Here is a 27,991-nt window from a genome sequence, read left to right as displayed (position 1 = left end):
CCCGGCGCCGCCGCCCATTGGGCCTGAGCGCCGCCACTCGCGCGCGGCAGCCAATGCGGGGCAGGCACAGGCCTCAGGCGGACCCGAGGGTGCCGCCTCGCGTTGTGATTGGGTAACACAGCTGTCACTGTTAGACCCGGAGCCAGTGAGGACGGAGAGCGAGTTGTCTGGGCTGGGAGGCGGGGCTTCCGGGAGGTATACTGTCCCCGCCCACGTGGGAAGAGGACCGCCGTCTCATTGGCTGCGAGGAACGCCGGTCGAATGAGCTAGCCAATGACGTTAGGGATCGGTTCTTAAAGACGCCAGTTTGTCACTTGACTCTAACTTAGTTCCCTAAACATTTCCCACTGGCTATGGACCTCTGCCTTGGTTCCCCCGGCCGACAAGGCAAAGAGGGACGGTTTCCACGGCAGCGTCTTGGTTCCTACTGCGAACTTTCTCTGTCAACCGACGGAACTCCCGTTCTCTCTGGTGTCGCTTCCGGGAAGTCGAGCACCGAAAGGGCGACGCCTCGTGGCGGGACTCGGTGGGCGCCTCGTCCGAGCTTCCGGGATCGGGGAAAAACTACAAGTCCCAGCGTGCCCTGCGGCGGCCCGCGCGCCCACTCCCTGTCTGGGTGTGCAGGCGGGAGCTGGGCGACCCCGGGGCTGCTGCCTCGGGAGGTCCGTCCTCTGCCCTGCAGCCCCTGGCTCAGCCCCGGGCCCCGGGGACACCGAGACAGACTCGGCTGCTCGCCCGGGTCTGGCTCGCTCCTGTCGCTGAGCCGGTGCAAGAGAGATCTCAAATACACACATCGTTCATAACATCAGCATCATCATAGTGGTCCAAGAAGCTCCAGTAGAGTAAAAAACAGGTACAGGTGACTGTTTCTTCCAAAATTCACTTTTAAAAGTGTTTATTGGCAAGGCTGTAGGACGCAGACAGATGGCCGTCTTCCCCCAGGGTCCCCAGCCGCGACAGGCTGGGCCAGTCCAGAGCCGGGGAAGGAGTGACCCCACTGGCTCCTGGGGTGCAGAGCAGAGCAGGGCGCTGTGGGCACGCGACCCTATGCCCAGCGGCCTCCCCCAAGCTTGTGCAAGGATCTGCCCAGGCGTCTGAGAGGCACAGGGCCGCCAAGGCGCACCTGGGGGCACGGCTGCCAGGCCTGTGACCTGGGCCCATCGCGGGTGACCAAGTAGGGACCCCTCCTCCCGCACCCCTTTGCTTCTATCTGACTATATATATATATATATATATGTATATTTTTTCCAAACACAAGAGATCAACAGCGCCCCCTGCCAGCTTACAGCAGAACAGGAAGTAACCCCGGCTCCTGGCCAACTTGTAAGACGCAGGGCTGGGGGACAGTTTGCAGTTAACAAAACCTTCTGTTCCCCTTGGTGACTTATAACAACTTGGGGACACCCAGTGGCGGTGAACCCCCATGCGGAATGGGACTCCCCTTCCCCAGGCAGACAGGGATACCCTGCTAGCATTTTAATTAAAAAATATATATATTTTATATGTATATATGTATGTATGTTTTTGGGGGGATTAAAAACAAAAAGCTGCTTGGTAATCTTCCAGCCCCAGGTCAAGCCAGGGTGATGCCCACGGAGGCCAAGGCGTCGACGGCCCAGGGGGGACAGAGCGTGGGGTCCCCGTACATGGTGCGCATGAAGTCCCGGACGAACTCGGGGAAGCGCTGTTCCACGATGCTGGCACGCACGGCGCTCATCAGCCGCAGCTGCGTGGGCGAGAGGAGGCCGGCGTGGACGTCCAGCACGGACCCACCCCGGCATCCCCGGCCATCCGAAGGGAGAGCCGCCTCACCTGGTAGGCGATATTGTGGACCGTGAGGTGGTGCAGGGCGGTCGTATTGTCGCTGTGCAGCAAGGCATGCAGGAAGGCGCGGGTCAGCCTGCGGGGGCACGGGGAGGCCGGTGGCCGTGAGCTGCCCGCCCGGCCCCCTCCCCACTGACCCAGTCCTCCACGTGCACGCCGGGCCATCCCTTACTTCCGGCAGGTGGGGCACGAACAGTCGGGGTCTACGGGGCCGAAGTCCTTCTGGAACTGTTTCTTCTTCAGCTGCAGGTGCCCACTGGGCACGAGGGCGGAGCCGAAGCGCTGGGCACCCAGGGGGTGCGAGAACAGGACAAGGTGAGGGTCACGGTGGGGGTTTCTTGCCGACCACACCCAGGCCGCGCCCACGGGGTCTCACCGCTGTCCTCGTGGGGTACACGCAGTCAAACATGTCACACCCCAGGGCCACGCAGACCACGAGATCCGTGGCATAGCTGTGTGGGAGTGGGGGAGGAGGAGTTTCATGGCCAGGGAGTGGGGCGGGGCCTTCCCTGGTTCCTCCCCCTTTAGGCCACGCCCCTCCAGAATCCCACCCCCGGGGCAGGGAGGTGTCCATCTGGGGGTGCCCAGCGTACCCGACCCCCATCAGGTAGCGGGGCTTGTCCTTGGGCAGCCGTGACGTGCTCAGCTCCACCATTCGCCAGAACTGCGCCTTGCTCTCGCCCCCACTCAGGCCCCCGATGGCGAAGCCGGGCACGTCCCTCTTGGTCATCTCTGCGGGGCGCAGGGGCTTTGATGAGGGGCTGCCCGGCTCAAGGACAATGTGTCCCAGACGTCTGCCAGACACCTCAGCGACCATTGTGCGTGTGTGTGAATTATTTAAAAGGCAGAGAGAAATCTTGCACCCACTGGCTCATGCCCTCCCAGCCAGTGCTGGGCTGGCCCGAAGCCAGGAGCCAGGAGCTTCTTCCAGGTGTCCCGTGTGGGTGTGGGGGCCCAAGCACTCGGACCATCCTCTACTGCTTTCTTGAACGCATTAACAGGGAGCCAGGTGGGAAGGGGCGAAGCAGCCGCCCGGGCACGATGTGAGGGCTGCAGGCGGCAGCTCTATCCACTGTGCCACTGCACTGAATCCTATGGAGACTTCTCACACCCGGCCAGTCAAGGCGGAGGGACGGGGTGGCGGCTCCGTCACCCAAGGGCCCGAGTGCAGATCCTGGCTCCTGACTTCGGCTGGACACAGTCCCACTGACGGAAGACACTCTGTCATTCCGCCTTGCAAGTGGAAGAAAATAAACAAAGATCCCACTTCTGCCACAGCCAAGCTGTGTGACCTGTGGCCACCCTGGGACTGGCCGAGATCCACTGGCCCTGCGCACAGCCCGGGCAACTGGCCGCCCTCTTCGCCACACACCTCCCACACACCGAGGGTGCCGTGCCCACCCATGCTTGCGGGTGGATGCACCGAGCCGGGCACCCGCCAGCCCTCGGCTCTACCTTCAAGGCAGGTGGTGCGGAGGGCTGCGTCCAGGCCTCCCTGGATGATGGCGAACAGGTTCTGCTGGTCTGGCCGCTGATGGGCAGCAATGCACCGGTCCAGCCAGCGCACGGACCTGCAAGACGGTTCCCGAGCGTCAGGGGACGGACAGGCAGGCAGAGCGGGGAGAGGGAGAAGGCTGCCGAACCCAGGTCTGCTCCCCCCACCACTCTCTAACACACACACACACACTGTCCCCAGGCCTGCTCCCCAGCCTCTCTCCCACACACACACCTGTGCATGGCCTCCTCCACGCGTGGGCCCGTCACGGTGCTACTGACCACGTCGTCCAGCTGCATGATGATGTCAGAGCCTGGGGGAGGAGGGCGGGGTGGGGGATGGGGCGCGTCCCATGGAGGGCACTCAGCTCACACGGGGCAAGGCTGGGTGCCAGGACTCCCTCCCAGGGGCAGCCTGCCCTGATGTCAAAATCCTCAACACGGGGCAGGGCTTGGGCACAGTGGGTTAGGATGCGGCTCGTCCACACCCCAGATCCGGGGGCCGAGCTCGTGTCCCGGCTGCTCCACTTCCGGTTCAGCTACGTGCTTGATGGAGAGCAGCGGAGGACGGCCCAAGTGCCTGGGAGACCCGGAAGAAGCTCCTGGCTCCTGGCTTCGGATTGGTTGTGGCCGCTTGGGGAATGAACCATCGGATGGAAGATCTTCCTCTGTCTCTCCTCTCTGTGTATCTGACTTTCCAATAAAAATAGCTTTTTTTTTTTAAATGAAGTTATAGTAACAGGGACATCGATGCCGAACGGCCTTCCAGCTGCTGGTTCATTCCCCAAATGGTCACAGCAAGTCAAGCTGGGCCAGGAGTAGCCCCAGCACTCAAGGCAAACTCCACTGCTTTCCCAGGCACCTTAGCGGAGAGCTGGATCAGAAGTGGAGCAGTTGGGACTTGAACCTGTGCCCATATGGGAAGCTGGTATATTAGGTGGTGGCTTAACCCATGAACGCCACCGCACCAGCCTTAAGAGAGAGATCTTCTACTATCTTCTGGACCAGACAGAAGCCAGGAACCACACACTCCACCTAGGACTCCCCCGGCTTCACCTGCCTGGCAGTCGTGTACCAAGGCCTCTCGCCATGCCTGCATCTGCACAGGTTCAAGTCCTGGCTGTCCTACCTCTGACGCAGCCGCCTGCTCGCGGCCAAGGCTCAGGAAGCAGCTACCACTGCTTGCGGCCAGGCGAGGCGAGCCTCCGGCCCAAAGCCACACAGCACAGGCCAGGGGGAGAAGGGGGTGTCGCCCCGCCTCGGGGTCACTCACCCAGCGCATTCTGGATCTCCACCGACCTCTCAGGGCTCAGAAGGGTCTCCTCGCCATCATAGGGCGAGCGGAAGCGGACGCCCTCCTCCGTCACCTCGGACAGGGCCACCAGGGACACCATCTGGAAGCCACCGCTGTCCTGCAGGGTCCCCCACACAGCGGAGCCGTCAGGACCGGAGGCTGCGAGGCACTCCCCGCCCACTCGCCCTCTGCGTCCCACAGCTCACCGTCAGCAGGTTGTGGGGCCAGTTCATGAACCCGTGCAGGCCGTGCGCCTTCTGGATGAGCTCGGGGCCCTGGGGTGGACAGTGGCAAGGTCGGGGGTGAGCAGCGTGGCCCCGGCGCCACCCCGCCGCTCACAGGGCCGGGGCGCCCTTGCCGCCCCTCGCCACCCACCGGCCGCAGCCCCAGATGGTAAGTGTTGCCCAGGCAGATCCGGCAGCCCAGGGCGTCCAGCTGCTCCGTGGTGATGCCCTTCATGGTGGCCTGCGTGCCCACGGGCATGAACACCGGGGTGGCCACCGTTCCGTGCGGCAGCCGCAGTTCGCCCGCCCGGGCTCGGGAGCGGCTGCATTCCGCCACCAGCCGCAGGATGCGCGGCGCCGAGTCCAGGGAAGCCTGACTGGCCGCTGCCGCCATGCTGCCTGCCGGAAACACGCGACCGCCGCCAGGTCTGCAAGCACCATGGGCGACGCCATCTTGGCCTCGGTCACGTGACGGAGACGCCACGCAGACGCGCTGCGCCGGCGCGCGCGGGGGAACCATGGCAACGGACGCCCGCGTTCTCTCGGCCTGCAAAGTGGCGTTTGCTTCGAGGGGCCCAGGCATGCCCACTCGCGCTCGTTCCTGCGCGCGTCCGGATCCAGCTGCGTGCCCAGCAGAGACAGCAGCCTGCCTGACCCACTCAAGGGTTTTGCAAGTACGCTGGCTGCCGGTCGGGGCCAGCAGAGTGCGCCCTAATCCCAAACACTGGGCTTGGCGGGCGGGCTGCGGGCCCAGCACGGGCCAGCACGGGCCAGCACGGGCCAGCAGACCAGGAGGCCCTGGGGCGCTCGCTGCTCCGTCTGCAAGCCCCGTCCTTGCTGGATTGCTCCTACAAGGCGCAGAGTTTTCAAGGCTGCTCCGCTTGGCCACCCTTCCCTCATGTGGCCAACGTGCTGAGGTTGAGCCGTTAAGCTCAGTCGGTGGAGGCAGCCACCCATAGGGACGCGGGTTCCAGACTCACTCCCCACCCAGCTCCCTGCTTGTGTCCTGGCAGGCAGTGGCCCCGCATGATGGGAGACCCTGAAGCGGCTCCTGGCTCCTGAGCGGCTCCCTCGGCAGCTGTACTCATTTGGGGAGTGGAGAGAACAGTGAACCAGCAGGTGAAACATTCCTTTCCTTCCGTTCCCCCAACTTTGCCTTTCATATAAATGATTAACATAAAGAAAATATCCTATTAGCCATTGCTTTCACAACACTTGTAATTAAAAAAAAAAAACTTTCTGCAGTAACAGTTCTCCCCAAAGATGGGAAGTGGAGCTGGGACACGAACCGGCGGCCATGAGATCCCGCAGTGTGGAGGGAGGCCGACCACCCATCCCTGAGGGTGAGCACGTGGTGCAGCACCTGCTCTGGGGTCCTGGCACGTCCCCGGGAAGAGGCCACGGCGAGCGGCCGTCAGCACCGTGGACAGCGCCACGGAGGCTGCGTGGAGCCCAGCAGAGGCTGCCCAGGATGTGAGCTGCAGGAGTGCCACGCCAGGAGTGGGGGTGCGGTGCGCGGGGCCTGCCACGGGGACCTATGGAGTGGCTGAGTTTCCTTAATCCCGCATATGGCGATCTGTACCTCCCCACCCCCACACTTGCCATGCCCACCAGCAGGGAGTACCCACCTGGTGGGGGCAGTCCCTTCAGCTCAGAACTCCAGCAGTGTGCCTGGTGGGGAGTGCCACCCTGCTCCGATCCAGCCCCCAAGTGCTAGGGCCACTGCACCAGCATAGGCCATGTGGCTTTGACCAGGACCCCAGCCCTAGCCTTGGTGACCACGTGTGGAGAGAACCAGCAGATGGGAAAGCCAACTATGCCTTCCAAATGGATTTAAATCCGCTTAAAAAAAACGTTCCTGTGTGAGTGTACCTGAGCCAACTGTGCCAGGCTGTCAACCCAGCACTAGGCTTCAGTGCAGCAGGCAGACCAAAGCGGCTAGCTCTCAGTCACTGCAAGATGGACCCAGGAAGTGTCCGGTGTGGGTCCGCAGGAAAGACCCCTCGGTGCTTGAGCGGAATACTTAGGCTGCCAGGGCCGATCCGTAGTGGGAGGACATGGCGATCCCACAGCTCAGGAAGCCCCTCTGGCCAACAGGATTAACTTGACCGGCCGTGCGGTCATCACCGTTGCCCACCTCAAAGCATTCCTGGGTTGTTGGCTCAAGTTCTCGTCGGATGCCAGATGCTGCTGCTGGCTTCAGAGTGGAAGGCACGGAGGACCTTCTCCCAGGCGCTCTGCCATGTGCAACAGGGGCTTGAGGGTCTGCAGTGGCCTGGCAGGCGGGTGCCAGGCTGTGGCTCCTCCACCAGACACCACGGCCTCCAGTGGGTCTTCCGGCCTGACCCCGACCACATGCAGCTGCCTGGAGATCTCCTGGCTCTCTAGGGCCACAGGGTGCCGAGGTCCGGCCCCTGGGATTGGCCACAAAGCAGGGCACCTATGTGTCTCACTGGCTGCGAGCCCCTTCCTGCACCCGTCACGAGGCCAGTTCTCGCCCTGGCAAGCGCTTGTGCAAGGACATGGTGACCCCCACAGCCCAGCAACCCTGTCCAGCTGAGGGGCCCGCATTCCAAGGTGCTCCTCCCCCGATGGTGCCATGCTGGGGGGGCCGAGGCAGACCGGAAGCTCTGCCCGGTCCAGCTGCCCCCATCTATGGCCACCCATACCACACTGAAGAAAAAAAAATCTCATTTATTTCTGAAAGGTTTCTCCCCACCCCCAGCAGCTGTAGCATCCATTTAGACCTCTACAGGGCGAGCAGAGATGAATCGGTGAGCCATGACCAGCTGCCCTCGTGGCCCATCAGCTGGGGAACTACAGGGGAAGGGCAAGTGCCAGGCCCAGAGCCAGAGGCCAGCAGGACCGTGACCCCATGGCACACCACGCGAGGACACTCTCTCCTGTGACAGCGTGCAGCTGCAGAGCCAGGACTGTGAGCAGCATGCCTGGGAGGGCTGGGTTGAGACCCCCGCACACCGGCCGCCCGCCACACCTTGCAGGTCCCGGGTCCTGCTGGTCTCTTGGCCAACGCCCTGCGCCCTGGTGGCTGGTCTTCACCGGGCTCCAGCCCCTCTGGTGACCCAGCCCGTCCTGGCGACCCCACGTGCTCTCCCTGCAGTGGTTTGCACAGCCAGGCGGCAGGCGGGCACGATTTTCTTACTCTTTATTCATCTACATTCCGCTTAATTCAAATGTACTGCCTGAAGGATCCAGACATACAAAAAACCCCCACTCTTTCCCACTGGTTTTTAAAATAAAATCTTCACTTATAAAACTGAAACACTAAAGCATTAAAATACAGAAAGCTCATGTAACTCACTTCACAAAAGCATTAACAGACGCCATACCCTCCCGCAAAGCCTCGAGACAAGGCGCGTCACCAACGGCGCCCGTCAGGAGCCGGAGGGAAACTCAACTGCGGCAACTCAAACAACTACCCAGACAGGACTGCAATGGCAACGAACAGACCACTCGAGACGTGGAGTCCCAAACACGGCTAAATACGGGTCACGGTGCGGGTCTGGGGAGACCCGAGGCACCGCACGACACGGCAACGTGGACGGGTGGGGGGGCCGGGAAGGGCCGGAGGACATGGTAACTGGGATGCGTGGAGCTCGGTCTTCCAATGGGAGCAAGTGCAGAGGCAGGCCTGTGCCCGGCGCCCGGGCCTTTATCTGTACTGGTAGTTCATGCTGTGGTCTGCGTTCCTGCCGTAGCCGCCCTGGGACTGGTAGGAGCTGGCCGGGCCGCTGTAGTTCTGGCCGGACCCGGGGGAGCTGTAGTTGGACTGTGAGGAGTAGCCACCTGGGAGAGAGGGAGCCCGGTGCGTGAGCCGAGGGGCGCCGGCCCATGGGGTCCGTGCTGGGCCCCCCGCTGCCCCAGGCCCACCTTGTTTGCCTGGGTAGGACGAGCCGCCGTAGCCCCCGTGCGAGCCGGGGTTGTAGGACGAGCCCCCCGAGCCGTAGCTGTTCCCGCCGCTCCGGCCCCCGCTCCCGCTGTAGTCTGGGGAGGGAAGACAGCAATGAGTTGGGGTCGGCTGGGGCCCACCTCACGCTTCCCATCCGCTTCCATCTGGCAGGTGCCAGCCCAGCCGTAGCCCACTGAGCCCTCCGTGCCACAGGCCAGGCACAGTGCTCCCCGCCATTCCACAGGAGAACCAATGCCCACCTACTCTACCCAGCCGGGCTGGGGGCCACCGGGGCTGCGCTGCTGGTCCCAAGGGTTCATCTTGTAGCCAGGGCCTGGGGTTGGAGGCCTTAGCTACACCTGGCACTGGAGGAGACAGGAAGGGGCCGGTGGAGAGCTGGCGCTGGGCTCTGGGGGGCGCCTACCCTGGGGACCTGATCGCCATCCGCAGGCTGTCCGCCGCACCCCCGGCCCCCTCCCCCGACCCCAGCCAGGGCGGGGGGCTTGGGGAAGGGGCTCCAACTCACTGAATTTGCTCTCGTAGTTGTAGTCGGAGCCGCCCCCGCCCCCGGGCGAGCCGTAGGAGTCGGAGTAGGAGGAGTAATTGCCTTGGCCGTGACTGTAGCTTTTCTGCTTGCCCTGCGGGGGCCCGTAGTTGCCGTACTGGCTCTGGCCGTAGGACTGCTGCTGGCCCTGGTGGGGCTGGTAGCCGGAGCCGTAGGAGGGCTTCTGCTGGCCACCGTGGGGCGGCTTCTTTCCGGGGTGTTTGGGGGGCACCGGTGCGCTGTAGTTGTCACCTTGGTAGTAGGAGCCGTAGCCGGAGGAGCCACCACCACCCCCGCTGCCGCTCCCACCGGCGTTCCCAGAATGCCCTCCGTTGCTGTAGAATTGACCTAAACAGGGAGGCAGTGGATCAGGTGGGCGATGGGGCAGGAGAGGCGACCGGAGGGAAGGCCGTGACCATGGGCCCTCAAGGCCACTCTGCGGCGCGACAGGAGTGGAGCGGTGCCCCCCTGGTGACAGCGGCCCGGCCTCAGCTCCACTCACCATCAGCTGGTGACACAGGGGTCTTTGGCAAGCAGCGGCCAGCAGCAGCTTTTACGGCGGATGACAACATTACAATGAGATGGGCTCCCAGCGGACGACAGGACTCCCGGCCACCCAGATGTCGCGGGGGGGGGGGACAGGAGAAGCAGGAGCCCGGGAAGCAGCAGTGCTCGGCCCCACCCCCACCCACCGCACCCCCCGCTGTGCCGGGAACAGGCTGGGCAAGCCTAAGCCTGGAGGCCCCCAGGGGGCTCCGTACCCAAGACTCCAGGACCAACGCCAGCGGGTGACCAGCTGCCAGAGCAAGCAGAGGCGCACATGCATGGGGAACGGGGCATACCCCGGAGTGCTCCGTGCAAGCCCAGCACCTCCCCCGGCCGCGAGGCATCAGACTGGCTGGCCTCAACTCGGCCTGAGTCATGGGCAGCCCCACCCGCAGCCCCTGGCATTCCCAGCACAGCTGGGACCGAGCAGCAGGATGGATGGGTGGAAGCGGGCCCAACACGTCCTGGCATGGCCATCCGCCACGTCAGAGGATCTGCCACGGCACTGGGCCCCGCCAGGACTGCGGTGGGTCAGCAGTGGGCTCAGGGTGGGATGCCAGGACACGGGGGGGGGGGGGGGAAAGTCTGTGGGTGTGCTGAGCAGTGCCCAGGGCTCAAGGAGGGGCAGCAGAGGGGACGGGCCTAAGCGGCACGGGCGCCCCCGAGGCCGGACGGACGTGCCAGGCCAGGCGCCCATGCATCTGTCCTTTGGCGCCGCACCTGCAGCATGAGGGTCCGGCACGCCTCCCCCTGCACGTCACCCACTGGCTCACCATGGGCAAACCGCACGGTCATGGCCACACAGCCCATTTGTCAATCCCAGTTTGCTTTCCCCAGGCCGCACCCCAGCCTCCCCACAACACCAAACACTAACAAAGACCTGCCTGCCCCCGAAGACAAAGCAGCCATGCGGAGGCTCGGGGAGGATGGGGTCCTCACGTGTCCCCCCACCCTCCAGGCCCCCGGCCCTGCTTGGGCAGCGGCAGCACTGAGCACCCCACCTCGCCCACCCGTCCCCACTGAAGCCGGGAATGAATGAAGACGCGAGTACCCAGGCTTGTTACTTTAACATGTATTGATTAAAAAAAATAATAATAAACAGGAGGGGTGGTTTTCAACGTCATTCAGGACAACTATTTCCTGGTATAAAAAGACATTATTCTCAAACAATGAACTTTCTAAAAAAAGAAAACAAAAAATACACCATGCAATCCAAGTTTTAAAAAGTTTCACTCAATGTTTCAAACCTCTGGGAACAGACGGTGCAGGGACAGTGTGCCCGTTTCTGCCCGACTACACCGAGTCTGACGCGGCACAGGGACGGCAGGGACTGCCGTCCGACAATGGGGGCTCCCGGCCGTGGCCAGGCCCTGCCGAGGCGGGCTCTTCCGAGGGTGGGGCAGGGGGAAGGGAAGCAGTTTAAAGCCTCATTTCAAAAGAGAAACAAAAAGAAACGAACAGAACCAAGCCAACCAGGTTTCCCTCCTGGACTCGCAGCTGGAGAGGGCCTGACACCGGCCACGTGCCGCCCTTGGAAGCTCAGATGGGACAGCTTGGGGTTCACCCCAGCTCGGCAGCCCCAAGGGACTCATCCCCGAGCCAGACCCCACCAGAGCGGCCGGCAGGCCGAGCCAACGCCCAACGTAGCGCCCCCACATGTGACCAACGTGTGACGAGCGCTCATCACCACCGGAAAAAAAAAAAAGCCAAGGCCAGCTGCTGCCGCCTCGGCTGCGGTGACGTCACTCATGTGACCGCCGTGGAACCGGGTTGGGGCTTTGTGAAAAGGTTCAAAATTCATACACAACCTACTGTAAATTAAGACAAAAGTAGATTCAAATGTGGCATTGTCTGTCTCTGAAAGTATGCCTTCCAGAAAAAGCCAAGGCGGGCTTCTGCCTTGGGTGAACAGCGCTGCCTCTAGAATTCTGCGCAACCGCACAAAGATACATTCGCTCAGAAAATTGGTTTGGACTTAGTGTGAACTTGGACAGGCCCGAGCGCAAGGTCCCTCACGGGACACTGCCATTGTCTTAAGCTGTGCAGACTAAGGGTTCAGACAAGCCGCGGAGGGAAGCCACGTGAAGCACTGGGGCACGGCACGGACACTGTGGGTTTTGGAGTTGGAGGAAATTGGAGTAAAAAGTTGATTTTGTGTGCAATACTTTTAGACGCTCTAGGAAGACCCAAAATCATGAGAGCCGTAGCAGTCTGTGAAAAAGTCACCTACAAAAGGGGGAGACAGAGCAGAGAGAAGCAATTAGAATCCTTTTGAAAAAGGGCACGGAGCGCCACAGTTGAACTTCACGTTTTAGATTTCTCTGCTCCTGTGACCCCCCAATGAAGGCTCCTTCTGCAGACAAGAGCTAGGCACTGGCAGGGAGACGCGTTCACACTGCTGCTCCACACGGCTCAGAGCAGAGAAATGTAAAATCCCGAGGCTCGCGGCTCGCTCGGGCCAGAGCCGCCGGCAAGGCGGCCCTGGGCCTGCTCACTTCGCCTCCACAGAACGCGCGGGCCACCCCACTACGACCTCCGGCCCACGAGCTAGGCGCAGCTCTCCCCCGGGTCAGACACAAGAAAGCACACTTACTGTAGCCGGCCGTCGCCGAGTTGCCTCCGTACCCATAGCTCCCGTACCCAGCGCCTGCACAACAACACATGGGGCATGGGTGGCCCAGCCTGGCACAGGGGCCCGGGGCGCTCCCCTGGGACAGCAGTGCATGGGCACACAGCTGACTGCGTGGCCAAGGTCCTCACCGGCATTCATGTAGCCTCCGTGGTTGGCGCCGCCAAATCCTCGGCCTCGGCCTCGCCCACGGATGTTGCCCCCTCGGCCACGGCCCCGCAGGTTGGGGGGCGGGGGCACCTCGTTGTGCATGGGCCCCCCCATGCCGAAGCCGGGGTTATGTGGCTGCACAGGAGAGAACAGAGCTGAGCTGCCATCCCTGCGCCCGCCGCGCATGGCAGAACTGCCTCCCCAGGGCCAGCGCTCACCTTGGGGGTGAACTTGGGCCCGCCCCTGACCGGGACTGGGGCTCTCTTCTTTTTGTTGGCCTCCAGGGCGAGAGGAGCATCCGGGAAAAGCTTTTCTAGCGCCGCCAGGGCAGCGTACGCCTTTGCCACCTTCTTGTTGGAGCCGGCACCTTGGAACTTCTGGCCGTCCACCTCCACCTGCGCGGGAGAGCGAGCCGGTGACGCGCTGCTGTGGGGCAAGGCGCGGGCACACCCCCGCGAGGGCCCCGCCTCACCTCCATCACGAAGCGCTTGTCGTGGCTGCCGCCCGTCTCCGAGACGAGCTCGTACTTGAGGCCACGCCTCTTCTCGTTGAGCTCCATCACAGGGTTCTTGCCATGCTTGGTCAGGATCGGCCCCTGCTGTTTGACATTCTCAGGGGAAAGACAGAGCACACCGCCCCAGTCAGCTGGGGGCTCGAGGGACGGCAGGCTGGCCAACGATGCCCCGCCCGGCCCCCTGCCAAAGCCTTCTCGGAGGGCACAGGCTCATAGCACCCGTCACCTTCCCCGCTGTGGGGCCCACCATGCGCTCACCTCGGCCGTGGTGTCCGCGGGGAAGGCTGCGCTAGGCGTGGAGACGGTCTCCACCACCGGCGGCGGGGCCACCACGGCGGGCTTCGGCTCTGTCTCCTCGGCTGAGTCCTCCCCCTTGCTCGAGTCCCTGCCTTCGGCGCCCGTGGGCAGACCCATGTCCTGCAACACCTGTCGAGGCCGAGACGCCGGGGCGCCAGGTGAGGGAGTGCCCTGCTGCCCGGCCGGGTGTGGGGACATCAGAACCCCAAGCGTCCCCGGCTCTGCAGCGATACAGCCCTGCCCCCGGCCTGCCACTCACCTTGACGGCCACATGTAGCTTGGCGGTCTTCTTGGACGGCCCCGAGGCCTCGAAGGAGTTGCCGTCCACCTCCACGGACATGGTGAAAATGGGCGCGTGCACGGGCCCCGTCTGAGACACCAGCTTGTACTGCAGCCCCGGCTTGAGCTGGTTCAGCCGCATCAGCGCGTTCATGGCCTGCGCAGGCTCGGCCTTCTCCTCTGCGACCAGTGACACCGACAAGGCTCCGCGTGAGCAGGCTGCACGGCACTCAGGACCCCAGGCCGCCGGCCCACCCTCCGTGGCACAGCGGGCCACACATCCCTGGCACCCCGGATGGCCCGAGTGCCTCCCCCACCACGGCCGCCCACAGAGACTAGAACCATGCCTCATTTTCTGAAGGACTTTGCAAGCCGTGCCCAAGAAACACCCATAAGACTCCCCTATTCCGACCACGAATCCTAGAGTGCTAACTGGCAGCTGACAGGAGGGCAGCTGGCACGGCTCCGCATCCTCCAGCGCCTGCCCCCGCCCGCCCGAGCGGCACGTCCGCCTGGGCCCCCAGCGCGGTGCTGCCCACCTTTCTTCTGAATCTTCTTCCTCTTTTTGCTGGGTGACTTCTCCTCCCCGTCCTCCTCCACGGGGCGCTTCATGGGCGTGACAGCGTACGTGGTGCTCGGGGGGATTTGAACTGCAAGAGACAGGGCGAGGCTGCTGAGAACGGCCGCCGCCCGCCCGGCCCAGGCAGGCCCCTGGCCCCTGCAGCCTGCTCACCAGTGTAGTCCACCGGGTTCTCGTTCTTTGGTTTCTTGGGCATCTTGGATGGCAGGGGGTCCATGCCCAGGACTTTGTGGAGCTGGCCAAACGCCGCCAGGCGCAGCGCGTGCTGGAGAAGGGGAAGGAGAGCCTCACCCACTGCCCTGCGCCCTGGCTCAGCTGTGTGCGCTCACTAAGGCCTTCTGCAGTGGGGCACTAACAACGGTCTCCCCTACAACAGCAAGGGGTCCCCCAGCAGCCAGGGTGGGCCTGACTGCTCGGGTCCAGCCTTGCTGTTGGGGAAGGCCAGCCTGTGACCACCCCCCTTGAGAGGAATACAGGGGACCCGAACCCGGGGGCCGGCTGCCACCCGGAGCCAGGCGGCGGGCCCGCGGAGGCCAACATCGCCCGCCGTGCTCGGTGACTCAAGTGCGGCACCCGAGCAGGCCGAGGGGCAGATGGCGACCGGCCGTGGCACCCGGGCGGCAGCCGCCAGGTTGGGGCGCCCTGTACGGGACCCGAGGTCCCTTCGCCTTCAGTCCCCGCCCTGAGCCTGCGAGCCCGGGGCTCCGCCGCGCTGGCAGCGGTGAGTGCGGACTGGGGAAGGGCTCAGGGCGGCGACGACGATACCTGCGCGCTCTGCGTGATATCTTCCCGTTGCTGTCTGTCTAGATGCCCAATAGCATCAGTGGCTTCTTTCTCACAAGGGTCATAAATGCCAGAACCATCTGAAGGCAGGAAACAAGGAAGATATGCAGAGGATTATCTGTCAGCGTCTTACAAGAGCTGTGCTGCCTCCAGGAGCCAGGGGCCTGTGCCCCCCGCCCCACGCCCCATCCACACCCAGCTCTGGACCCACTTGGCATCCAGCCCTGGACACAAACAATCCACGTGGGGCTCAGAGCAACAAAGTCGCGTGGGAGTGGGTCACCGCTGCCCCGGCTGCGGGCCCGGCACAGGGCTGGGTAGGATGGCGCTGAGGGTGGTCACGTGTTTCAGCCTAGGCCGGGGGCTGCTACCCTAACCCGGTGGCGGGCCGGCCAGGGGCGGCTCGGGCCTCGGTCCCTGTCCTCGCCCTGCAGCCTGCCAAGCACAAAGCCCCAACCTGGCATCACGATGCCGGACGCCAGGCACTCCAGCACCCTGCGCAGGGCCTCGCCGGCACCCATGGGCCTGTTGGCTGTGCCGATGGACTTCTCACACAGGAGCTCCAGAGGCTGCAAAGCAAAGAGAGAAAGTGAGGGGACGTCGGGGCGGGGGAAGGGACGGGACCGCCTGGGGGGACTGGCCAGAGCGGGAGATCGCCTAGGGGGGCTGGCCAGAGCGGGGGACCGCCTAGTGGGGCTGGCCAGAGGGGGGAGGGGAGGAGGGGGACCACCTGTGGGGCTGGCTGGGTGGGGGGGACCGCCTAGTGGGGGTAGCTGGAGCGGGGACCGCCTAGGGGGACTGGCCAGAGCGGGAGACCGCCTAGTGGGGCTGGCCAGGGGGGGAGGGGAGAAGGAGGGGGACCGCCTAGCAGGGCTGGCTGGGGGGGGACCACCTGTGGGGCTGGCTGGAGGGGGGAACCGCCTGTGGGGCTGGCTGGGGTGGGGGGACCGCCTAGTGGGATGGCCAGAGCAGGGGACCACCTAGGGGGGCTGGCCACCTAGGGGAGCTGGCCAGAGCGGGGGAGGCCGACTGTCTAGGGGGGTTGTCTGGAGCAGGGGGGCCCCTGGTGGCAGACCAGCAGCAGGGAACAGCATTGCGGGGAGGAGGGGAGAGGTCGAAGCAGCTGCATACTTGGGTCAAGCCCAAGGCCCCCACTCGGCCCTACCAGGACCCCAAGGTCGGCCATGAAATCTCGCAGGCTTTCGCTGAAGGCTGTCTCAGGGACCCTGCCAGTGGCCTTTCCTAAAGACTGCCAAGCCCCAGGCCTGCTTAGGGCCAGATCTGCCTGGCTGCCTGCCCTAACTCCCAAGCAGGGGCTGCGCATGCCCCCACTCACACAGGAGCCTGGCCTCTTGTCTTGTGCCCACCGACACTAGCGCCCGGGGCCACTCCCTCCCCTCCACTTGGCCTTACCCATCCTCTGAGAGGACCCCAGGTGGGCACACGGGTACACAAGTCCCTCAGGACCCGGATGACAATGACACAGGACTTCAGCCCGTTGGCTCTGGCCTACAGGAAAGCACACTTGAGGCCACGGAAGCTCACGGAAGCTCCCAGGCCCCACGGCAAACAGCAAACACACATTTCTCCACACTGCTGGGCCCAGGGTGCGCGGCCAGCACACACGTGAGGGATAACGGACACAGCAGGGCCAGCCGCTGCCCGCCTGCCGGCACCCGAGGCAAAACTCAGACACAGTCAAGCAAAGGACAGAGGACAGTTCACACACCTGGAACCACTTGGCGTGGCGGAGCGATGCCAGCGCAGCAAGGCACTTCTGCCTGTCCAGGACGTCCGGGGGGTCACTGACCGAGGGCACTTCTGGTTGGGGGTGCAAGAAGACAAAGGCCGAGTGAGCAAGGGGCACGGTAAGCCGGGCCGGGGCTACGGCAGCTTGCTAACGGGCAGGACAGTGGCCCCGTGTCTGACGTCCTCCAGCCCTTGACTGCACACCCACTCCCACACTCACACCCACTCACGCACACCGGAGTGTGGTCAGCTCTGCCCTGAGGGAGATCCGGAAAACCAAAGGACCCTCTGTAACCAGACCACACCAAACCCGAAGGCGCCAAGCTGCTCTGCCAGGACGGCGCCGCGGGAGGGGAAGCCGTGTGCAGGCCAGCTCTGGCTCATCGCCCCTGTGCTCCCCAACCTTCAGCTATGCTCATGTGCTCCAACAGGGAAAAGGGGGGCACAAAACCAGGTGCAGGGGTGGAAATGAACCCCCTTCTGCTTCCCAGGGCAGCAGCCCCAAGGCATCCACAGCGCAGGACCGGCTCTGCCCACCGCACGGGCCAGCCCCAGCCCTTCAGAGTCCTCTTGGTCCAAAGCCCAGCATCCTGACTCTGACCCGGAAGGGCTTCGCAGCCAGACTCAGGCCTCTGAGAAACCCAGCTGTGAGGGAGCATACCAGGCCGGCCTAGGCTGCACCACTGAGGTGCCAACCCCACAGCCCACTGGCGCTGATGCCCCATGAGGGGATGCCGCCCTGGGTTCTGCCGCAGCACGGGCCGCCGGCTCAGCTCCGCCAGGACTGGCTGTCTCCACGGCGGAAACGGCCAGCCTGTCCCAGAGCTGCCGCCAGGGAGTGCGCGGGAGCCAGAGCAGCACAAACAGTGCAGTCCCTGTGCAAGGTGCTACTCACTTTTAGCTCACCTCCCCAGGGCTCCCGGGCTCGGGAGCCGCGACTGACAATGCAGGTGGTCTCACCCGTCTTTAACCAAAGCCGTCTAAAACTGAATAGCACGTTGAAGTGAGGGCACGCCAAGCCTGTCTCGGCCCCCCTACCTCCGGCTAACACTTTCTCCATCTCTTCTCTGACCACCGGGGAGGTCAGGTGGATGGTCAGGGACAGCGGAGGTTCTTTTGTGTTTTTTATCACAATGGCGGCATCGTCAACAGACTGGAGTATCTGGTACTTGTCTTCTGTTATGGCCTGCAGAAGAGAAGGCAAGTGTAGGCGCCCCTCCCGGCACGGCCCCGCCTGGTCCCCGCCGGTGCCCGACTCCCGCCGCTGGCCAGGGCTGGCTTCCCCAAGCCCCAGGGGGGACCCCGGGGGTGCCAAGGAAAGGAAGCAGAGACCTCTGCCCTAGAGCTAAGATGCCACGGGCCACAGCCAAGTGCCGGGCTCCAGCTCTCCACCTAACACTGCAGGACAGCGAGAACTCCTCAGCTTCAAGTGCTAAGCCGTGCTGCGCTGCACACTGCGCCACTGCCCGCCCTTTGCCCGACAGAAAACACACCACCAAGAGAGCCAAGTCACCAACCAGGAAAACACACCAGTCAGGATGGATCTTGGGAGGGTCCAGAGTGCGCACGGGCCGCCCCACAGGCAGCCCAGCCCTCAGCAGGCAGGCCAAGCAGCCTGTGCCCTGGCACACTGCGAGCGGGCACCTGGCTGTAGGTGCAAGACCCACGAGGGTCCCACTGTCCACGATGCTTTGGGAGGGAACGCTAACTCCCTGTCACGCTGCACGGACAGTTCTGATTTCCGTGCGGGCAGCCACCGCAGCCCCGGCACTCCACAGGCATGGCGCAATGTGCCAACTGCCTACGCCACTGCCTGTCAGCAATGACTGCACACAAGCCGGTTCTCTGCTCACTTCTCTACACTTGAGCAAACAGCCAGCGCCACATCCCCGCACAGGCCAGTTCTGTGTCCTGAACCCCACCGCCTCGTCAGTCCTGGGTGGCCATGGGGACGTGAGCGGGTACTTCCCGTCTAGGCAGGGAGGCCTGGACCCCCCTCTCAGCTGGGCCTGCTGCGAAGTGGAGGGCAGCGGGCGCCCCGACACAGCTGGCCGCGCCTTACTGCCATGGTCCCCCACAGCACAAGGCGCACCAGTGCAGGCAGCACACGCTAGCGAGGGCCTGCTGGCCACAGCTCGCTGCTTCTGTGGCACGCTCAAAACCAAACACGGTGGTCTTAAGAGAGCTGTGTTGTCTGAGCAGCTCTGGACCAGGTCCACGCTGCCAGCAGGGCAGTGTCGGAGGCCCCCGGGAGCACTCACAGCGAGCTGGATGCCCAGGTTGTCGGCCACCTTGTCCAGGAGGGCGGTCGTGGGCTTCTGCTTGCAGAGCAGCACCAGCTCCAGGTCCAGATCCCCCTTGAGCAGCAGGCCCTTGGCCACGAGGCCCACACGCATCACGCCCCGCAGGGTCCTGGTCATGTGCTCTGTCTTCTGCTCCCTGTGGACAGAAAGCAGCACGGCTCCTTGGAGGGTCAGCGGCCACGAGCCGGCGGCCCCCCAGAGAGCTGCACAGAGACCACCCACGCCCCACGCAGCCCCACACCTACCCTGCCCCGTCTTTGCCCTCGTCCTCGGCGGGCGCATCGGCGCCGTCGGCCTCGGCCTGCTCACTGCCGCCCTTCTCCTGCTCATCGATCCAGTCGGACACGGCCTTGAGCGCCCGCTCGGCGTGCGACACCATGGTCTGCACGGCCTCCAGCTCCTCCTGGGTCGGGTACACCGAGGAGTGCTTGGCCATCACGTGCCGGTCATCGTTCACGAAGATCCGCATTGGACGCTGGAAATGCGGAAACTAAGCTAAAAATGAAAGAAGAGGGACCAGGCCACCCGCCCAGCTCCCACCCTGCGGGATGCCAGGGCTGCCGGGTGGAGCCCGAAGGCAGACACCACCCAACTGGGCACCAGCACATAGGTTACATGGCATACAATTTATACATCAGGCACAACGAGTGCCCACTACAGTTGAAGGCAACCTGGGGGAAGGACACGCACCCTGCATGCGGCCCATCTCAAGCTGCCTGTACTCGGCTCCCTTCAGCTTGCGGGGACCTAAGAACCCAGCACTAGTACACTGGGTCATTAAAAAATGCAGGAACTGGGCCCAGTGGGGTGGCCTAGCAGCTAAGGTCCTCGCCTTGAATACGACAGGATCCCATGTGGGTGCTGCTTCGAGTCCCAGCAGCTCCACTTCCCACCCAGCTCCCTGCCTGTGGCCTGGGAAAGCAGTGGAGGACGGCCCACAGCCTTGGGACCCTGCACCCGCGGGGGAGACCCGGAGGAGGCTCCTGGCTTCGGCTCAGCTCTGGCCATTGCGGCCACTTGGGGAGTGAACCAATGGATGGGAGATCTTTATCTCTGTATACCTGACTTTCCAATAAAAATAAACAAATCTTTAAAAAATATGCAGGAACCGCTTGGGTGGAGTTTCCTACGGAATACTGCGGACCAGGGCGGCGAGCAGTTGGAGGACACCCCGGGAAGCGACACCGTGGATGGGGAGACCATCCTGTCACCCGGCTCTTATACCACGTGTGGGCAAATGCTACAAGCACAATGCGTGGAGAACCAAAACCCCTCTTACCATCTTCCCTTCTTCCTGTCGTGTCCGGAAGTCAAAGGTCTATTTTCCGATCCTACCAGATCCCCCTGGTGTTACCAATAACGTCTACAAGACCGGAAAATTGTGTTACTTTCAAATTCCCAGACATTTCCGGCAGCTCCACACGCTCCGTGGGACCCAGGCCCCAGCTCTGCCTGCAGAGCCGGTAGGGGGCCGGCCACCGATTCGGGAGCGCAAGGCTAAGTCGCGACCACGCCACACACCCACACGCGATCCAGCAAGCTCGGCAGGTGGGGCCCTGCCACGCATGGGGGAGCCGGGGATGGAGCTCCTGGCACCTGTTCGGCCTGGTCCAGCCCTGACTACCGCGCATGGAGATTTGGAGAGTGAATCAGAAAACGGAAATGCCTCAAATAACCGATCTTGAAAGAAAAGAAACAAAGATGCAACTCAGAAAGTCTTGGGTCCTTCGGGGTCAGGCAGCCTGCCGGGCAGAGGGCAAGCAAGCGCCCTCGGAGAAGTCGGCTGCCCGGCAGGCGCACAGAGCTGCGCCCGGCCACTGCAGCCAACCCGGCTTTCACGCTGACCGTGGTCTCGAAGGAACACACAGGTCCAGCCCGGATGGGGGCTCTGGGGCCGACAATATGGTCCCACCGCGGTCCTCTACAAACACCGTAACTCGTCAAGCTAACATCAAGCAGGCTGCCCTCCACGTCCAGAGCTGGCGCCTCCCGGCTCGGCCTGTGGCACGCCCACAGCAGGGGTTCGAGTCCTGCAGAGGTCCAGGCTGTGAAGGACCCTCCAATCGTGGAAAGTGAAGTTCTCACAAGCCCCAGGCTTACCCCGCAGCTGCAAGGGGTCAAGTTCCAAGGTTAGCATTGCAGACCCACAGGCCCCAGTGTGCGGGTGGGACCAAGGCTCCAAGACAGGAGCTGGCTGGTGGGGGCACCAGGGGAGGACACAGGGGAAGGACTGCCTGGACTGCCTGGACAGCGGCAAGCTGCCCCACTGCCCAAGCAGGAGTTCCCACGCGCACCCGGGCGGGAACCCTGCCCACTGAGCCCCAAGTCGGGGGCCTGTGCGTCCTTCAAGGACCACCTTTGGGCAGCGCCTCCCAGGACAGCAGACCCTTCCACAGGGAACCCTTGGGTGAGTAAAACAGGTGAATCCTCTGTGTGTGGCACTGGCATCCCACACAGACGCCCTGACCACTCTGCTTCTGGCACAGCAAATGGCCTGGGAAAGCAGGGAGACCAAGAAGCTTCTGGCTTTGGATCGGCTCAGCTCTGCCAGGTGAGCCAGTGAACAGAACTTCTGTCCGTCTAATTCTCTGACTCTGTGGGGAGGAGCGGTGCTGAGGACCGACTAGGGATCCCGCACTGCGGCTCGGCGCACGGAGCCCCGACGGTGCCGTCATCAGCACCGCACGGCGTGAGCTGGAGCCTAGGCTGCCAGACTTCCATTCCAGGGCCTTGCTACTGGGCCTGGAAAAGCAGGGGCGCATGGCCCAAGTGCTTGGTGCCAGGGCCACCTTCCTGGGGACCCACAGGCGGTCTGTGTTTCAACCAGGCCTAGCCCCAGACACTGAAGCTTTTGGGGAGTGAATCTGTGGCTGGAATCTCTACCGCCTCTTGGACATTTGGCTAAGATCAAGCATACAATCTCTGAAACGCTTCCAAATAAACTCAACATCTTAACAAAGCAAGCATGGCCCCCGACCCGGCAGGATCTGTGGGGTCTGTGTGATTGCAAGCAGAGACAAGATGGTCAAATGCTGCCAGGGCCTGGGCCCAGTGGCATCCCCACGCACGTGCCCGAAGCTCCAGGACTTCCTGTTCGAGTCATGGGCCAACGGAAACGCGAAGACAGGAGCAGGTGTCCCACCACGGTGTCACTTCAAGCTCCAGTCCCTCTACTCCCCTCCAGGGAGGCAGCAGCCGCCTGCCACCCACAGCGCCCACCTCAGAGGCCTGGGAGACGCACCTGGGGCCCGCCTGACCCAGCAGGCTCATCCAGGGGAGCCGGCAGGCCCTGCAGAACCACGGGCCGCACCGACCTACAGTGACCCCGGCTGACAGTCGGGTTACCTTCCAACAGAGCCGGGAACTGTCCTGGGCTATCAGGTGTATTTTCACATCTTCACAGTAAAATGTTCCCAAGGATCCGACACTTACATCATACAAACCCCTGCACTCAAGACACTCGGGGGACCCCTCGGCATGGCTGGGAAGAGCTTCCCACAGGCCCAGCTCTCATGCAGCTGGGTAGAGCTGGATGCAGCTCCAAGGCATGCGTGCACAGTGGGGGCTCGTGTTGTGGGGTGGTGGGTGCTGCTGGGGCCTCCTGTCACTGCACCTGGGGAAGCAGCTGACAGTCCCGGACTCGAGCCTGGCCCGGCCCTGCCTGTGGCGACCGCATGGGGAGTGAACTAGGGCTGAAGCCCTGACTCTGGCGCCACCCCACACCCTGAAATTGATTTTCTAATAAATACATCACAAAGAGATATTTATGCAGAAGGCAGGCCTGGAGCTCACCAGGGTTGCTGTCTGAGTTGGACCCACCCTGCCAGTGGGGAGCCTCCACGTGCTGTCTGCAGTCGGCGATGGGCCCATGGGTGGCCCCTTGACCGACTCTCGGGGCTCAGCTGGCTCTGACCCCTCCATCACTGCACCCTCAAACCCCGGTCACAGCGGTTACACCTCCTGCTCCCAGGGGACAAAGTGAGGACAAGCATTCCTCACAAAGTAACCCAGCAGCTGGCTGGGGTCTCTGAGCCGAGTCCAGCCAGTGCCCATGGCCTCACGGAGGATGAAGCCAGCCTCTGTGAGGCCCACCGCTGGCACCCCTTAGTCTGACGTCAAGAGCCCAGCCCCCGGGGCTCAGCCAAGGGAGGGCATGACGGCTCAGACGGTGCCAGAGCCCACCCCAGCAGGCCGCCCGTGGTGCGCTAACCACCTCTGTGACCACCTGCTCTTACCCTGGTCTACGGCCACACGGTTGGCCCAAAGCACCACCCAGGTCTGGAGGGGACGCAAGGACAGCACCACGCTACGGGAGCTGACCCCACAGGCACCAGACTTCCTGGGCAGTCCGATCAGCCCAGGCTCTCCCCAGCCTCTGGAACCAGCCTCTCCCGAGCTACCAGCTGAAGGAAACGGGGCCGTTCTTTAGCCACCCGTGCAACTTCCAGACACATCAAGGGCCTCAGACCAGACAGCCAGGATGAAGAAAAGCCAGAGCTTGGCCTCTCCGAGACATGTAAACCCAGAGCAAGTCGAGAAACGAAGCTGCCGTGACTGGGGAAGGAGGGAACGGGGCCACGCAGCAGGTGGAGCTCCAGTACAGGGTCCCAGATGGAGTTCCTGGCTCCTGGCTTCGGCCTGGCCCAGCCCTGCCTGCTCCAAGCATTCAGGGAGTGACCAAGCAGATGGGACATCAACACACAGCTTCACCTTCCAGGCAGACGCTCAGCAGTCACCCCAGGGCGGCCCCACACCCGAGGGAGCCTCGTGGTCCACACACAGCCCCCCTCACCCCGGGCCCCTACCTGAGAGCACCGCTTTCAGACCCGCCTGCCCCACTTCCAACGCAGCTGCCTGCTCACACACCTGACGGGCCGCTGGGGAGAGAACCAGCATGCAGGATCCTCGTCTCACTCCACCCCTGACTCCTTCAAGTGCACAAAAACTAACACTTAGGAACAAAGACTGGGTCTTTCCTCGCTGCATTACTGCTTTGGGGAGGCACAGGGGTCCCCCGCATTGGGAGCGCACTCAGCTTGCCTCAGCAAGAAGCAGATACCCCCGCCCTGTCTGGAGCTCGGCACTGAGACAGCCACCTTCTATGGAAGGCAGGCGGCACAGCGCGCTCTGCACTAGCTCCTGGGGCTGGCACCTGCTGTGGCCCGCCTCCCTGCGCATCAGCAACGTGTCTGCGCCGAAGCCCACTTCCTGTGGATGGGCACCTGGGCAACGGCTATGGACGGCGGGTTCCCGATGCAGCCCTAGGCTCCAGGGCTGGCCGTCACCACAGGGCGCATGGAGGTGTCTGGGTGCCTTTCCAGTTAAAAACAGTGGGACACTTATAAAATGCGGCTAAAGCACTGGTAAGTACAGGGTGTGCCCCTAAGAGCAGAGCACAGACCCTGCACGGGACCCCAGCCCCCACAGGCAGGCAAGTAGCCAGCTCAGAGCCATGGTGGGGAGCTTAGCAATGAGAGCCTGGGGAGTGTAACCTCCAGCACGGGGCCCAAAGGGACTCGGCCCTCTCCTCTTAGACCCCCAGAACACATGGAGAAGGCCCACCAGGACTCCAAGGGGCAGTTCCTCTCCCCAGCCTCTAGGTGGGGAAGCCTCAGACCCGGTCACCTCAGAACGCGCTCCAACGAGCCTGCCGCTCTCCAAAGCGTGTTTCTGTGGGGCCAGCAGGTGTGACCCAAGCAGTCGCAAGGTGGACCTTCCGCACCTCCTGCCTACCTCCTCAAATATCTCCAAAGGCCCCTGCTGGAGGCTCAAGTCAGGAACCCAGAACTCACACCAGTTCGCCCACGTGGGTGGCCCGGGTGCGTGAGCAGAGAGCGGGACCAAGCCGAGTGAGACCTTGAACCCAGGCCCTCTGATACACAACGCTGCCGCCCCCACACACCTTGTACAGCTTCATGGTCAGAAAGAACCGAGCGCTCCGGGCTGTTCTGTAGCCACTGTCCACTGCTCAGTACCACGCTGTGGCCGGGGCCGCGCACGAGTGCCCTCCCCCCAGCCCCTGACCACTGCTGTCACTCTCCCAATGTCACAGTTCATACCCTTTCCGAACGACCCTGCTCCACTCCACACAACCGCCTCCTGTTTCGCAGCAGTAACGCAGCCTGGGCCAGCATCTGGCTTGGCAGGGAGGACTCCAGCAGGCAACAGCCCAAGCACTGGCAGGAGCCATGCAGGGAGGGCCAGGCCCCCGGCCACAGCAGGTCCCTGCGGCCAGGCCTAGCCCAGGAAGGGAGCACCCACCCTGCCTGTGCCTCTCCTCCTCTCACACCCAGGGACAGCTTCACTCTCCAGCCCCTTGCTCAGCAGGACCCCGGGGTGGTCAGGCACGGCCACACACAGTGTCCCTTCAGAACCAAAGCCCTGGAGTCTCCTGGGGTCCCTGGCGGCTGCTGCCTCAGTGGGGCTGACACTGCGACTCCACCTGCCATGCCCGTGTGCCAGCTGCCCAGTCAGGCTGCTCGGCTTCCGATCCAGCTTCCTGCTAACACACACGGGGAACAGGGTGACGGCCTGAGTCCACGCGTTCCCAGCACGAGGATGGAGTGCCAGCTGTCCCGGTCATGTGGCCACTGAACCAGCAGGCAGAAGATCTGCCAAATGAACGAGAATCCGCCACAAACCGCAGTCAAGTGGAAGCCTCACTCTCCAACGTGTGTAACCTTGACGTGACAGGCAGGGAGGACAGGGCCACCCCATCCAGCCTTCGCTCCCCACGTGGCCACAAGGCCAGGGCTGGGCCAGGCCACAGCCAGGGGAGACCAAGGGTACTCTGGGTCTCCGGCACGCCAATGTGAGTGCCAGAGGGGCAAGCCCTGGGCCGCCTCCGGTCACGGTGGACATCAGGCACGCTCGGCCAAGAGGAACCTGTGCCCTTCCACAGCCCCCTCCTGACAGCAGCAGGTGGTCCCTCTGGGCTGGGCCCTCACCCTCCCGAGGGCCGGCAGACCTGCTTTGCCGCCGAAAGCACAGAATAAGGTGCAGGTAACAAGCAAGGAGAGGCTCTGGCCAGGCTCGTCGGCGGGCCGTGGGAGCAGGGGTGGGCAGCGCGTGGATGTCCGACGGCCACCCTCAGCCCATCTCCGTGGGGTACCACCATGGAAAGCCCCGGAAACACCTCACTGGACAATCACAGCCCTCTGCTTTCATGAACAATTCTGCAAAGAAAACCAAGCAGCAAGTCCACGTGGCTCCTCACGCGTACCCACCGGCTTCTGGCTCAGCAGCCACTAGCGCCAACCCGGGGAGCGCGGCCGAACCGCCACCGGTGGCACAGGCCCTGTCCCCCTCCCCACGCCCCCGGGGCCCCAAGTGTCGCCGCGGCCAGGCGCCAAAGCCCTCCCTTTTCAGTCAGAAACCTCATCTTTGTGGCACACAGCACCCAGAAAAAGCCCAGCTCCCACCCCGCCTCAGGACGGCCTGGTTCCCACAGCCTGTCAGCCTGCACGTCCCTCCAGGTGAACCCGGGCAAGCGGACCCAGCTGCAGGGGGAAGAAGGCTGGCAAACGGGGGGCTAGAGAGACCCTCAGCCCCTCAGGAGCTGGGCAACGCCTGCCGGCAGGTCCACAGAACCTTCCAGAAGGCCCACTCTAGCAGCAGCCGCTCACATCCACGTGGTGTGCGACAGCAACAACTGCAGACAAGTGAGACCCCCTCAGAAGGGAGGGCCCCCACAAGCTCTGGGGTGACCCACGGGGGCCTGCCGTGCCAGGGCGGACCCCGGCCCCGGGGGTGAGGGACCCCACACGGCCCCGGGGGTGAGGGACCCCACACGGCCAGAGCCGCCGTCCTCTCCCCGGGGGGCCGGGGTGCAGGGCAGGCCGTCGGATCCGGCGGCTGAACCCCCCGACCAGGCTGCCAGCCTCGCCCTCGCCCTCCCTGGACCACAGGTGCAGGCGGGGAGCCCAGGACCACGGCACCCCGACGCCGGGGCGCTGCCCCCCGCTTGGCTGGGCGGCGTGGCGCGCTCACACCTCCGGCAGCACGTGGACTCGGCAAGCCCCGCTCCGAGCCGGCACGGAGACGGGGGCGCAGCGAGAACCCCAAGACACCCGGGCGCCAGAGAGAGGCCTCGGCGGGGCCGCGCGCGGGTCGGAGGAGGACAACAAAAGGAGGCGAGGTTTCCCGCCTCGGGCACCTGGCAGCCCGGGAAGGGATGGAGGGGACCCCGGGAGGACGGAGAGCAGGGAAAGGGGGCGCCCGGGCGGAGGGGGTGTGTGCGCCGGGCACGTGCGCGCGCGAGCAGCCAGACAAAGCCCGGCTCGGTCGGGGGGACCTCGGGGCGCCCCGAAACGGAGCGCGCGCGGCACCCCACGCCGGCCCGAGGGCGGGGCAGCGGCCGCGCCCGAGGAGAGCAAGGAGAGAAAACACGAAAAATGAAATAAACCGGGAGGGAGGGAGAGAGAGCGCCCGGGGGAGCGGGTGCGCGCGCACCGGGGCCTCGCCGCCATTTTGTGTCGGCGGCACAATGGGGGACGAGTTAACGGCCGTGCGCGGGAGCGCGGCGGGGGAGCGGGCTGCGGGGACGGACGCGGGGGTCCCGGAGGGCGCAGGCCTCGCCCAGGCCCGGGCCAGGCACGCGGGCGCCCCGGGAAGGAGGGCCGGAGAGGCCCGGGAGGGCGCCGGGAGCCCCAGCGCAGAGCCCGGGCCGGGCCGCCCCCTGGCCGCTTACCTGCTCGGCGTCCTCAGAGCCGCCGCCGCCGCCGCCGCCGCCGCCGCCGCTCCCTCCCCCCCCGTCCCCGACAGCCACGCGGTGCGCACCGGGCCGCTCGAGCGCCAACTGCAATGGCGAGCGCAGGAGGAGGAGGAGGAGGAGGAGCCGGGAGCGAGCGGCCGGGCGCGCGCGCTCAGGAC

At 64.0% G+C, this 27,991-nt stretch overlaps 2 protein-coding genes across 9 annotated transcripts; both read right to left on the bottom strand.

Annotated features, from left to right (window-relative positions):
- Window positions 1-25: 25 nt before the first annotated feature.
- On the bottom strand, window positions 26-27,991 carry ILF3 (interleukin enhancer binding factor 3). Of its 8 annotated transcripts, XR_005884551.1 has the most exons (22): window positions 27,810-27,991; window positions 20,400-20,483; window positions 19,366-19,610; window positions 19,079-19,256; window positions 17,856-18,003; window positions 16,798-16,889; window positions 16,482-16,577; window positions 15,526-15,637; window positions 15,051-15,148; window positions 14,439-14,550; window positions 14,245-14,355; window positions 13,686-13,885; window positions 13,388-13,555; window positions 13,088-13,225; window positions 12,834-13,010; window positions 12,597-12,750; window positions 12,430-12,483; window positions 9,273-9,638; window positions 9,007-9,111; window positions 8,728-8,841; window positions 8,251-8,643; window positions 26-36 (listed from the first exon to the last, which is right to left on the bottom strand). XR_005884551.1 is itself a non-coding variant. In XM_040986295.1 (21 exons), the coding sequence occupies exons 2-21, from the start codon at window positions 20,400-20,402 to the stop codon at window positions 8,510-8,512; spliced, it is 2,805 nt and encodes a 934-aa protein (XP_040842229.1). In that variant the 5' UTR covers window positions 20,403-20,483; window positions 27,810-27,991; the 3' UTR covers window positions 7,988-8,509. The 8 variants fall into 8 exon arrangements, 7 of the variants coding, with proteins under 7 accessions (XP_040842229.1, XP_040842230.1, XP_040842231.1 ...); XM_040986295.1 differs by lacking the exon at window positions 26-36 and having other exon boundaries at window positions 7,988-8,643; XM_040986296.1 differs by lacking the exon at window positions 26-36 and having other exon boundaries at window positions 7,988-8,643; window positions 13,088-13,213.
- QTRT1 (queuine tRNA-ribosyltransferase catalytic subunit 1) lies at window positions 1,533-5,249 on the bottom strand. Its single transcript, XM_040986306.1, has 10 exons — window positions 4,988-5,249; window positions 4,819-4,887; window positions 4,592-4,730; window positions 3,554-3,632; window positions 3,280-3,395; window positions 2,418-2,556; window positions 2,201-2,276; window positions 1,997-2,106; window positions 1,813-1,900; window positions 1,533-1,726 (listed from the first exon to the last, which is right to left on the bottom strand). The coding sequence occupies exons 1-10, from the start codon at window positions 5,228-5,230 to the stop codon at window positions 1,574-1,576; spliced, it is 1,212 nt and encodes a 403-aa protein (XP_040842240.1). The 5' UTR covers window positions 5,231-5,249; the 3' UTR covers window positions 1,533-1,573.

The sequence above is a fragment of the Ochotona curzoniae genome, unplaced genomic scaffold (assembly GCF_017591425.1).
Source record: "Ochotona curzoniae isolate NIBS_2020 unplaced genomic scaffold, NIBS_Ocur_1.0 contig_4502, whole genome shotgun sequence".
Lineage (NCBI taxonomy): Eukaryota > Metazoa > Chordata > Mammalia > Lagomorpha > Ochotonidae > Ochotona > Ochotona curzoniae.
Note: the sequence above shows the minus strand (reverse complement) of the source record. Positions and strands in the feature narration are given on the sequence as shown.

What these genes read in the sequence shown, in the direction of transcription:
- QTRT1 (XM_040986306.1), bottom strand. Translation starts at nt 5,230, where the DNA reads ATGGCGGCAGCGGCCAGTCAGGCTTCCCTGGACTCGGCGCCGCGCATC. An exon ending in GGAGATCCAGAATGCGCTGG is followed by an intron (nt 3,633 to 4,591) that starts GTGAGTGACCCC and finishes CTCCTCCCCCAG; the next exon opens with GCTCTGACATCATCATGCAG. An exon ending in GTGGAGGAGGCCATGCACAG is followed by an intron (nt 3,396 to 3,553) that starts GTGTGTGTGTGG and finishes ACCGTCTTGCAG; the next exon opens with GTCCGTGCGCTGGCTGGACC.
- ILF3 (XM_040986295.1), bottom strand. An exon ending in CAACTACGAGAGCAAATTCA is followed by an intron (nt 9,112 to 9,272) that starts GTGAGTTGGAGC and finishes TGTCTCCTCCAG; the next exon opens with TGCCAGGTGTAGCTAAGGCC. An exon ending in AGCCCGGCTGGGTAGAGTAG is followed by an intron (nt 8,842 to 9,006) that starts GTGGGCATTGGT and finishes TTCCCTCCCCAG; the next exon opens with ACTACAGCGGGAGCGGGGGC.